The sequence below is a fragment of the Branchiostoma floridae genome, chromosome 1, assembly GCF_000003815.2.
Source record: "Branchiostoma floridae strain S238N-H82 chromosome 1, Bfl_VNyyK, whole genome shotgun sequence".
Lineage (NCBI taxonomy): Eukaryota > Metazoa > Chordata > Leptocardii > Amphioxiformes > Branchiostomatidae > Branchiostoma > Branchiostoma floridae.
The window spans coordinates 32,301,376-32,313,955 of record NC_049979.1 but is presented as its reverse complement, the minus strand read 5'-3'; the positions used below and the strand labels follow the sequence as shown (position 1 = coordinate 32,313,955).

The 12,580-nt window shown below is 36.8% G+C and overlaps 1 protein-coding gene across 1 annotated transcript in view; it reads left to right on the top strand.

Moving 5' to 3' along the window:
• Window positions 1-10,698, top strand: part of LOC118410961 (homeobox-containing protein 1-like) — a 1,064,572-nt gene extending 1,053,874 nt beyond the window's left edge. Inside the window, exons 4-7 of the mRNA XM_035812945.1 lie at window positions 528-663; window positions 7,027-7,241; window positions 7,524-7,742; window positions 8,856-10,698. Coding sequence (XP_035668838.1) covers window positions 528-663; window positions 7,027-7,241; window positions 7,524-7,742; window positions 8,856-8,956 — 671 coding nt within the window. The 3' untranslated portion in view covers window positions 8,957-10,698. The remainder of the gene's footprint in view (window positions 1-527; window positions 664-7,026; window positions 7,242-7,523; window positions 7,743-8,855) is intronic.
• The last annotated feature ends 1,882 nt before the right edge of the window (window positions 10,699-12,580 follow it).

The window sequence follows — 12,580 nt, the reverse complement described above, 5'->3', positions numbered from 1 at the left end:
GCATCCACCGTGAGTTACGGATACCTACGAATGCGTTGCGGATGTAAGTGGGATCCGTCATTTTTTGGGATCCGTGATGGTTTTTGGGATCCGTCAGCATTTGTCAACATACGTCAGCATCCGTCAGGTGTTGCAAATTGTAATACGTCAGCATACGTCTACATATTAGGTCCGTTCGTCTAGTGATAGGTTAAGAAAGCTAACGACGTTTGGTGGCTCTAGCTTAAGCCGTCCCGACAATATGCGACATGGAAGTTGGGGCGGGCCCCCCGGTCTGAATAGGGTTTATTATATAGATGGCTAATATGTGGGCTAACAGTGTCCGAAATATGTATAGAAAATGCCAACAACATACACACATCATACAAAACCAGATAAAAATGTGCATGTCTTATTACAACAACAAAAATTAACCCTTTTCAGACCGGGCTTTTAGGGTTATCCCTGAACCGACGGGGCGGCTTTCGCTGAATAGGGTTAAAAATCGTTTGACTCTTATCTTTTAAAACTTTTTGAAACTCCACTAGAACTCCATCAAAATGGGAAAGAGTCAAAAGAGGAAAAAGCAGAGAAGGTAGATGGTGAGGTCATCCCCTGCGTAAAGACATCTCTGGAGCAAATCCCAGATGAGAAGTTAATGACAGATGTGGACGAGTTAATGCGGTGATTATTTTTTTTTTCTTATTTTCTTTTCTCACGTCACCTTATACATGTATCTGTGTTTGTATAGCCGGTATAACAGCCGTTCGGCGTAACACACCATCTTCGCAGGCGCGCGGCGCGGCAGCAGCTGGTCTTATTACACCGAACGACCAGTCACACCTACCTTTTGCACATCTATCTGCAAGCATTCTTTAAAACTATCCAGAGAAGATGCCCCTACTGTACTTGGTGATAACAAATTACACTCTACGATAGTTCTAGGAAAGTAAGAATTTTCAAACACATCAATCCTAGGTTGGTAACTCTGGTATTTAAAGCCATGGCTGTTTCTTGTTCTTTTTTTGAGCTGGAATTAGATACTTATCAGTTGGTACGTCAACCAGCTTATAGGTCATTTTGTACATCACGAAAAGTCTAGACATTTTTCTTCTGTCTTCAAGGGACATCCACTGCAAATCTGTTTTCATTTTAGTAACACTAGAATCCCTGTTGTAGTTGTTTGTACAGAATCGGGCAGCTTGGTTCTGTACCCTTTCCAGATTATCTTTGTATACGGATCCCACACTGTTGCAGCATATCCAAGGTTTGGTCTTTTTTTTATTATTATTAAAAACAACAACAACAGTACATTAGTCAACAACTAAGACTAGAGTTTGTACAGTCGAGTACTATTGCACATGGACGGATAACATATACTGGTGTGTCTGGATGAATTACATGCAGTACATGGGTAGTGGAACAGTTAGAAGAGACAAATACATGTAGTACATCTGGGGAACCTTAAGGAATATGTACAGTCTGTTACTACACTATGATAAAAAATGGAGAAGTCTAACAGTAGGTGCAGTTCATGCCAAACTATCAATAGAAAATGTGTACAATCAATCTACATCGGTCTATCATGGAATATCCGTTCTTCGGAATCCTTTTCAAAGACATTAAAGAGGCTAGTAATGCACAGATGTGGGTCTTTTCTATGCCAGATCCAAGTTTTAAAGATTGTCCATTTAGCAACAGTAACAGTAAAGGTTCTATTTTTCTGGTCTTTAGCAGTTCTCTGTTGAGCTAAGACGGCCCAGGCACGCTCGATTTGTGTCCGAGTTCGGGCGCGTGTTCCCTTGTCCAGCCGAATTCGAACGCGTGTTCTATGATGTTCCATTACGTAATTCGAACCGAACGCGCGTTCGAACCTGTAGTTATTTGCGACTTTTCAACGTAAACAGGCACCGTAAGGACCTTTATCCTTGGTCGGTGTCTGTGCGGTCAAGTTATGACATTTACGGCTTAAGTCCCAGCTCAAAATAAGAGTACTGATCTTTTTTGTACTCAAGATTTACCTATTATCCCTTTCTTATCAAAATTGTCCGCGGCTATTTTGTTTAATCATTTTATGTTTTTGACTATGGTGCATTTTCAACGAAAAATTGAAAAAACAATGGTCGTTTCTGATGTTTTCGGCCCAAAAAAACAATATAATCCTAATTTAAAACAAAATAGCCGCGGATAAAAATGATAAGTTTAAGGTTGGCTTTCATCCTTTAGAATATCATAATTTAAAGTCTTGTTTCCAGCTGGGACTAGACTCATGAAATAGACAACACTTTTTTTAACCAAAATGTTTATTTCTAACCCAAAATCCGGCATGTACAAAAAAAATCACAAGTATTCAATGTGTTTAAAGTAGTACTAAAACTGTGTGAAGTTTCATCGTAGTGCGACCGAGTAATCAAAAGTTACGATCGATGTAAAGAATACTACTTTATTCAAGGCCATGGGCCGTCTTAAGCCAACAGAGTTATTAAATGATCAATTTTTCCAAATAAAATCTCCTGCAAAGTAATTTTTATGTTGGGCAAGGGTACAAATGTGTTAACTAATTCCCAGAAATTACACAGTCTTTCACATTTAAAGAACATATGCTCATAATCTTCTATGTTTCCACTGCTACATAGTGTACATGTTGCATCATATATGTGTCCCGTTTCATCTTTGATACCCCATTTGTGCAGATTGTGTGCACATGGTAATATTCGGTGTAATAGTTTGTAGTTTAACTCTGCTAACTTAGTGTCTATACAGGTCTGTGTGCTTAACCATCTCCAGATATTTTCCCAAGCCAGGGTTTCAGTAGGAAATGTGGATTGCCATTTTTACAGCATGTTGGTTCCTTGGCCTGTGCCTGCTCTAATGCATTATAAAACAATTTGCAGGTGTTCTTGCTTTTGATTTGTTTTTTGTTTTACAATCAAATATACATGGGGTAAGGGTGTTAAGCTCTAATCTTCGCTAAGGAATTGGGCCTCTATGGTTTCTTATTGCATTCTTCCATGTAAGAGGTATAGCTTGAAACAGAGTTATATATTCAATAATACCATTAGGTCTTGTGTTTAGGTTAAGCTGAGGGTAGTGATCTAGAGACATGAACCTGTCTAAGGGGAAAATGTCTTTTACGAATATTATGTCATTTTTATCCAGGTTGGGAAGAAAATTGTTTTACCTTGTGACCTTATATATTTGTTGCACCATAAAGTTTCACCCATTATTTCACTTACACTAGAGGGTTTGTTCTTACCTCCTCCACCAGCAGAGTGGAAGGATAATATTACCTGTTTATTAAACGTGGGGAACTCACTCATGTCAGGACCATCTTTATCAGAAGTAAAGTTCATATGCAATAGCAAATTGTCTTGACCAAGGGAGTTTATAAATGTTAAAGCAATAACTTTCCATCTTGCGTTGTCATTTGTCACTAATCTTGGTATCCAGGATGCAAGTAGGGCTTGTCTTTGGAGATCTAAGTTTGTCAGGCCTAATCCTCCCCGCTCAATAGGTTGGCTAACAACATCTCTTTTAACCCTCAAGCACCCGACCTTTTTTTTTGCGACTAAAATGACCGGACGGACGGACCCCAAAATGTTTTGTTCATAAAATCTCAGTACCATTTCTTATCAGCGATCATTGTATATACATTGCTTCGTCAATGCAAGAGGAAGATTTTGAGATGTTAAGATGTTGCTAATTCCAACTCATTATCATAATTTATGCAAAAATTCAGAAGTACCACGTTTTGCACTAAACCTATTCCGACCAGATAGGGGAATTTTGAGGCCCTCAGCAACATTTATGTCGCATAACTAATGAACGGCTAGAGCTAAAGCTACGAAACTTGGTAATTTATCACAAAATATTGTTTGCAAAAGTTTTTAGTCAATAATGTAAGTTTATAATTTTTGGGGGTTGCCATGGCAACCAAATTGTAACAGGCATATTTGTGCCAAATTTGACAATTTCAATTTAAACAAGGTTTTCTTGGTAAACTACACTTGTTTTCTGACAACAATTAAATTCTATGAAATTCAATGTAATTTTCATGACTTAAAATTTATAATTTATGCTAATTTCATGACGTCATTGTTTAAAATCCAAGATGGCCACCCTGATTATGCATATTGACTGACAAAGTCACGGAAGGATTTTTTCTTCAGTTTAAAAATGTTCAAATGGCACTTCAAAATGTACTCCTGGGGTCCCCACTCGGGTGTTTGAGGGTTAATCTTATCTTTTTTACCATTCCACAGAAAAGTAAACATGTCTTTCTTTACAATGTTTATCACCCAAGGTGGGGTAAGAATCATAGACATGTTATAGATTATTTGTGAAAGGGCAATGTATTTTAATACAGTAACTTTCCATATAGAGTTAGGTTTCTACCTTTCCAGATTTGAAGTGTGGTTTTCAGTCTTTCTATCTTTTTCTCTTAGTTTAGCAGTTCACATTCATGGTGTAGGGATGAGTTACAGAAGTATATACACTGCATGAAATATCGGATTTACCAAACTTACCATTGGTGTGTAAATACCTGGTAAATCTGATGTACATTATTTACCCAAATTTAGCACATATTTACCCGGTAGATTTGGATAAATACGGGTAAATGCTTATAATGCATCCTGATATAAGGCCTTAAACAGGGGTACATTTATTGCATTGTCAGGGATGGGCCCTCTTTTATGGCCTTATATAGGGGTACATGTGTTACATTGTCAGGGATGGACCCTGGTATAAGGCCTTATATAGGGGTGCATGTATTACATTGTCAGGGATGGACCCTGGTATAAGGCCTTATACAGGGGTGCATGTATTACATTGTCAGGGATGGACCCTGGTATAAGGCCTTATATAGGGGTGCATGTATTACATTGTCAGGGATGGACCCTGGTATAAGGCCTTATACAGGATCATACAGGGGTACATTATTACATTGTCAGGGATGGACCCCGACTAAAGGGGCCTTAGATTAAACAGCGGTGCATGTATTACATTTAGAGGGATCCACCCTGGTTTTAAGCGTGTACTTCAATTTTATTAACAAGGATTCACCCTAAGACCGTGAGAGGGGTTGTGCATGTTTAAATCTTAAAGCAGGGGTACACCCTTGTTAAAGATCCCTTCATTAATTTATAAAATCATCCCACTAGCATTTTATCAAACTATGACCTTTCCATCAAAAGGTTTCTACTGTCTCATGTTAATGGATGGCTTGATGTGTTGTCCGTAGCCATGCTGAGGATGAAATAATAGAGATATTTTGAAACTAGTGTGATTAATCTTTTAATCAAAGAAAACACATGGACTTACAATGGTCAAGTTTTTTACACATGCATACAAAGAAATAGGTGACATATTTACATTGTTAACTTAAACACTGTACAACAAACACCTTACAAATCAACACTGCAAATATAAACACAATATAAACACTGTATGAGTTGCTTATAATACTGGCGACTAAAACATCAATATGCTTAACTCATGAAAAAGGTACATGAAATTATCTCAAATGCCATAACATCGATACAATATATCAGAATGTATAAAGTTTAACAGATTTTTTCTCAAACATTAATATAAGTTGAATAGGAAGTATAATGAGGCATGTGAAGATACACTTGCAAAGAAAGCAGAGGGTCATCATCACTTTAAGCATCTAAGCATCTCTTTGGTAAAGGTAGAAAAGCAACAATGCAAAGGTATGTCCTATAACAAAATCACATGACCTTATATGCCATACTTACGACTAAAATACTTAAGAGTTAAATATTACAATGCAAACATTATGCATTAACATATGTTTACTAACTTGGTATCAACTATCTGTTACATCTAAACATTCTCTACACCAAACCATGATGCAATAGACAAGTTGACATGATAAAATCCACATTATTTCTAAATAGAATTATCACAACATTAAACCAATACATTACATATTTACATGATGAACATTGCATACACTATGAATTTTCAGTCTCATGCAGGTATAATGTGCACTGGCAGAAATAACTAATTTCCTCTAGAATGTGTCTAGCAAGCCATCAACTTGTCTCTCCATCTCTGTTTTAAGCTATAGTAAACATTGTTTTGTATTCTGGAAAACTGACTACCTCTGCAGCTCAACAAGGCTTTGCACGAACGTTGCTGGGAAATGGAACCTGAGTAGTTATGGTATTGGTAGGGAGTTATGGTTATGATTGCAACAAAATAGAACATGACTTCATTTCTTTGTTTTCAAAATATACTGCAAGGTTTTTCTGACGACTGTTAAACACGGTCTATCTGTCTTCTTCTCCTTCTTGCATTCTTTGACAATACAAACAAAAGTATCTAATTCTACAGACTTGCACTTTCTGGTAATCCTGTCGACTATATATCCTACTGAAAACATGTCACTTGCCACTTGTGATAGAGCATTCTAATTAATGATGTAAATGTCCTACTAATTTGCAAAATTCTATTTGTACATTTTGTGTAAGCTACCCAGATCTAAAAAAGTAAAACCATGTTATTTCTAATTTAAGTTATCCTCTTTGGAGGGTTTTTTAATGTCTCTGCAGCTCCAAACGTAGTCACTAGTAGCTTAAACTTCACGTCTTCCCGACAAGAGATATGTAACACCGCAATATTTTTGTGACCATAGCTTGTTCAGAACTAGAGATATGAAAAACCGAAAGTTCAGCTGCAGTACCAAAGTGAAGCTGCTGAATGGCCAAAATGTAATAATTTCCAACTGTTGTCACACCCCGCCAACACCAAGTATGAAACCAATCGACCCAGCTGTTCTCGGGAGACACACACGCAGATAGACAAACACACAAAAACTAGTGTAAATATAAGCCATGAATATTCATTGAGGTAACAAGTAAATAACATCTCTTTTAACAATGTATATAAATCATTAGGGATATCCACATCGTGGTAAGTCTTTAAAACAAATCATGTTGCCGGTTTCTTTTTGAAAACACAGATGTATTGTCAAAAATCTATACCAAGCAATGACGTACAAATGGTATGTTCTCTTTCCAGGAAAAATGGTACAGATATGACGGTCTTACATTCCGAAATCAAGACTTTTCTCCGTATCCATCACATTAGTCAAGACACCGTGTCAAAACAAATCGGCACCAGCCAGAGTGTGGTGTCAGCGTTTCTTTTACATGGTCGAGGGCTGAAACCGGTCAATAAAAGAGCACTCTATACCTGGTACCTGAGGCAGAAGAGGAATATGTCAGGGAGTTCAGGTACTTCAGTTATCTTTATTCGGATAAAATAATATTTCTCAATACGAGAAAGAGACAGTTATCACTGAAGTACAGTCTAAAATGACAATACTACTCTCTACACATCCTAGCGTATCATTATTGCCTTATTTCAATTGATTGTATTTAACCGTGGGATTCCGTACTGGTTTTGATTAAGGACTGTATCAATACTGGTAACCTGCAGGCTAATGTTAATGGAATTGTAAATTTTAACGAAAGTTTACTATTTCCTAAGGCTGCTTGTATACATGTATCTTTTAGATACCAATTGCAGTCAGCAAAATACCATGAAGAGGACATTCGATTTGACACAGGATGGCCCTGCTCATTGCTTTGACCACAAGCAGCGCAGGGTTATGGTAAAGTGGCCATCAGCAGCTACAGTGATACTGGAGAGGTACTTCCAGATGGACACAAACCCCACCGAGAACCAGAGAGAAGAGATCGCACGTGCCTGTAATGACGAGTTACAAAAAGCAGGTATAGTGTTGCAAACTTATTTAAAATACTTTCCTTAAACTGGGGGATTTCTGTCCAGGGAACAACCATAATCATAAACTAGTGCAGTTGCTCCCTGCTGTCCCATGCCAGGACTTTGGCACATCAATCGACTCACCAGACCACATAAACTTATTAAAAACATGGAAAGTTAAACCTCGGATGCAGGCAGAAACAATAGCCACACATAACAGACAGTTATTTACATATTAACCGTCGGGTCTGCTTGAAAAAAATTGAACTTTTACTAGTTTTCAATAAATGTTGTCAAGTAAGGTGGCCCAGTGAGTTCCAAGAAGGCTGGATAATACATAGAGCAATATGCACCACTTCAGTTTTTATGGTAGAAAGATCAACTAACACACATTGACCAGATTTTCCGTTATTTTGAATTCAGTGTTATGTTGTTCTTTATCATTGTCTAAGCAAGGGCTGAATTTCAAAAATACCAATATCCTTTGTAAAAGCTATCTATTCTCATGCAGATAAGAGCTGCTACTACCAACTGTTATAATAATCAAACAAACTCAAACAAAGACACTGTTTGGCCAAAAAAAAGGAAAAGGTTTAAACACACAAAACAGCATTACTTAAACAACTAAAATATCCTTCATAAACTTAAAAAAGTACTTGGTGGAGAAAGGGGGCTGGTGGGTGGTGAGAGGACGAGCAAAAGAAACCGTGCAATCCGTTGGACAACAGGATCTCTCGAGTGATGACAAATTACGTGGTCAGGGTCAAAGTGCATCCGGGCCGAACAAAACCAATAACAGTTTGTGATGAATTGATAAAAATTACAAGCTGAACATGTAGTATCGTAAATAAGGGATTTTAGCTTATTTATCATAGAAAAAGCCCTAGTTGCAAGGGGTTTATCACTTACATTGCATTTTACTCACAGTTGTGTTCCTAGAAATATGGAGAACGTGTATAAAAAGTGGCATAAAAACTGAAGTTTGTTTCTTTTGAAGTTTGCTATAGAATAATTCACACCACAACAACAAAAGTAACAAGGTGTTAAAACAATAGATTTAACTTATTAGCATGTATGATAGACATTTATATTAGATATTTCATGTTTGTTTGTTTGTACAGGTGAAGAGTACCCTCATGGCCAGCTGATGACATCAGCTCAAGTCCAGACATGGTTCATGGATAGGTGGTTTCAGGATGTAACAAAACAACAACGAAGTTAGCTTTGCGGAAATAAGTTTCTCAAAGATATCAAAAAATCGTACACTACCAGATTTAACCCTATCTAGACTGGAATACCTGGGGCCGGGGGGGAGGGTTCTTTTGACTTTTTTTCCATTTGTAATTTCAAAACGGCTTGGGTTACAATGATAACATTTGGAAGGGACAATGTACTATCAAAGCTTTATGTTTTCTGTAATGTTGGTAGCGTTCTGACGTTATATGACGTAATATGACGTAATTATGACGTCATAGTATCATATGTTTGACTTAAACCGTCTAGATATAAAATTTCCGCCTTACGTAAAGGTAGCATGACAAAGCATGACAATAAAGGGTACCTTATTAGTATGTAAGTCTGCCAAGTCTTTTGTTGCCTATGTCGACGACACTGAGGCACAATAACGTCATAAAATTACGTCATTTATTTTCTTGGAATTGATGCTAACAAAATTTAAGGAAAAGTCACCAAGTTTCGTAGTCCTAGCACACGTCGTTCGACAGTTATACGACGTCAAAGTTGGTGCGGGAACTTTTACCCCCCCCCCCCCGACTAGACTGGTCAATAAGTAAATAACAGTCTTTCTATCATTTCGCCTCTTCTTTCAATAATGGGTTTTCATCAGACAATAAAGATATAAAATGAATTACTCGATCGTAGACCTTGCGTTACGAGTTGAGGTTCAGTTACAAAAGGTAAACAAGGACTGGCAGTAAAACTAGGAATATGTTCATTGCACGGTCTTTAATGTCGAGTTGTATTATTCAAACACATGCTATCATTTTAAACCTTAAACAAAGGTACGGGGTCAATACAGACGGATATCAATGTATGTCATTGTGACATTTCTAGTTGAAAAACAAAAATTCCTCCCATAGTTTGTTTGTATATATGTCTTATAAGTTTGCATACGTTTTTACCGAGAAAGGCTCATTGTTGATTAAATTATCCTGGGAAGTTTATCCATTGCCCAGCGGAGTCAAAACTGACCAGGGGAAAATGTGATTTTTTTTCAAACCAAATTTCGAGACCAACACCTTAACTACTTATCGTATGACTTTGTTTTCTGACAATGAGGTACTTACAAAACAAAATATAGGTAACAACTGTTGTGTTATTGTCAAGGTCATATGACGACATTATGACCAATGACGTCATCAAATTGAAATAAACTATGAAAAATGAATCATGAAATTTACGTTGAATTTCATAAGATGTCATAAACAAGTGTTGTTTGCCTAGAAAACCCTAAAACTTTATTGTTTATACCTGGATTGTTATACCAAAGACTCTTGTTTAAATTTCGTTGCCATGGCAACATGAAAAAAGGATGAGCTTACTTTATCTCATTGCTATCAACATTTTCTGATAAGATACTAAGTTTTGTGGCCCTAGCCTCAGCCATTCAGGAGCTCTGCGATATAAAACCTCCCCCGTCTTCACTTTAAATGTGGTCCTTATGCTCTTTTACATAAATGGTGATAATGACCTACAATTATTTACACCTAATCATGTCAAAACCTCCCACATAGATTGATGAAATTATACATATATACATATCACAAAAAGATTCACAAAAAATGTATTTTTCCAATCGTTATGGAGTCAGATTGACCCCATTTGGTAAAATTAGTCGTAAAAAACTACGGTGGTTTGAGGGTTAGATATTTTAAGATTTTGTACTTTCTTGCGACCTGTCACTTTACTTCAGTTCCCCCAAACCCCCTTACGGTTTTTATTTGACAAAATTCTATGATATACCTTTCTACTTTAAAAAAAATCTTGTTTTCCCTTCGTTTAAAACATATGATACTTATTAGATTGTGACTGAAGGGTAGCCTCCGTCGACAAAGTATTGTGAACGGTTTATGCAATATCTCTATTTTCCGTTTGCAACATTCGTATGTGGTTTGGCACGTCGTCTGTACTCAGCTGCGAAATGCTGCACGTTCCTTTCTTTTCGCGTTTGCCATTGTTATAATCGATGTAAGGATTTCAACATCACCCCTACGCCCTCCGGTATAATGGTCCAGGTCTTCGTTATGAAGCCTGTGGTGATTGGATATCGTCCATCAGATGTTTTCCTCGTCGACTGCTGTGCCATCTCGTACCCGGGTTTGTTTGCGCCGCCGGGAATTTTCATTGAGGGGGGTTATATGTACTTGCATTAAAGAAATAATTGGTCTAGAGTATATTTTCTATTTTTGGACTCGGAGGAGCGTGAGCGTGTATACATGTTGGTTGTGTGGTGTTTTGGTGGGTTCGTGATTGCTACTTGCCTCACTTACCGTGAGTAACAGAGTAACAGAGGTCTTTTGATCACATCTAATACTCATCAGTATTCTTTTTGCGGGGATCCATTCTTTTGAACATTTGATTTTTTGTGAATGCAAAAAATTAGCATATGTATGTATTTGTAAATGGTGATGTATAACTTTAAATCATATATATTTATCATTGTAGACTGAGGAATTTTTTAAAATATACATTTTTTGTTAAAAAAGACCTTTATAATTTTAATTATTGTTATTTTTAATGCGTCACCTGTTTCCTACTCTATGTACTGTGTGTATTAAAGTTGTTACAGAAACACGGGAATTACAGACTTTTTGTTATTCATTATGTAAGATTAATCTGTACATGCATAAATAAATTTTAATTAAAATCTTCTCTGTGTAAGCAAGTTGCTTTAGAAATTACAAGAACCTTTTGTTTCATCTTATCTAAAACTTATTTTTGTCCTTATGTTATGACCTGCCCCTGCTACCTACAAATGCCTGAACATTGTATGTCAAAGAGTCGTATGGTTTCGAACAAACCATAAGTTTTTTTTTCTCGAAAAACTCTTACGAAGACGAAATTAAGTTCAGTGCAAAATATAAAAAAAACAAACTGTAGAGCAAATAGAAGCTTCAAGGAGGCCCCAAACCGAGCAATTTAACCTAGAATTACACCTCCATATTTTTCTATATTGATATAGACAAAATATTTAAACATTTGACAAATCTGAAGCTCATCATTACGTAACAAAACATAATAATAATGTCTTGAATTTGACTATATTGGCTGTAACCATAAAATAGGTATTTCAAGAAAACTCCATGCTCCAAAAATATAACAGCAAGTGCAAATATCAGAATAATAATGTCTGTGACGACTTTTGTTGCCAATAGTGACATCATTGACGTCAATTTATATAACGTCATAAAGTAACGCCAACACATCACTGCATGAAATCTTGGATTTACCATACTTACCATGGATTTGTAAATTCCTTGTAAATGTGATACCCAACATTTACCGACAAATACCTAAAATTTACCCGGTAAATATGTATAAATATTAGGTAAATATTAGCCTCAATCTACAGTATATAAGTTATAAAAGACTCTTCCCCGTTCTGACATATTAAGCCCTTAGCTATGTACCCAAGACCTGTATAAGCCACCCTAGCCCGAAGTGTCTGTCAGTGCCCCTGGATAACAGCGTGGATAAGAATCAGCTTAACCTTGGATAAGGACCCTGGATAAGAACCCCACATAAGGACCCTGGATAAGAACCCTGGATAAGGATCCTGGATAAGGACCCTGAATAAGAACCCTACATAAGGACCCTCGATAAGGGT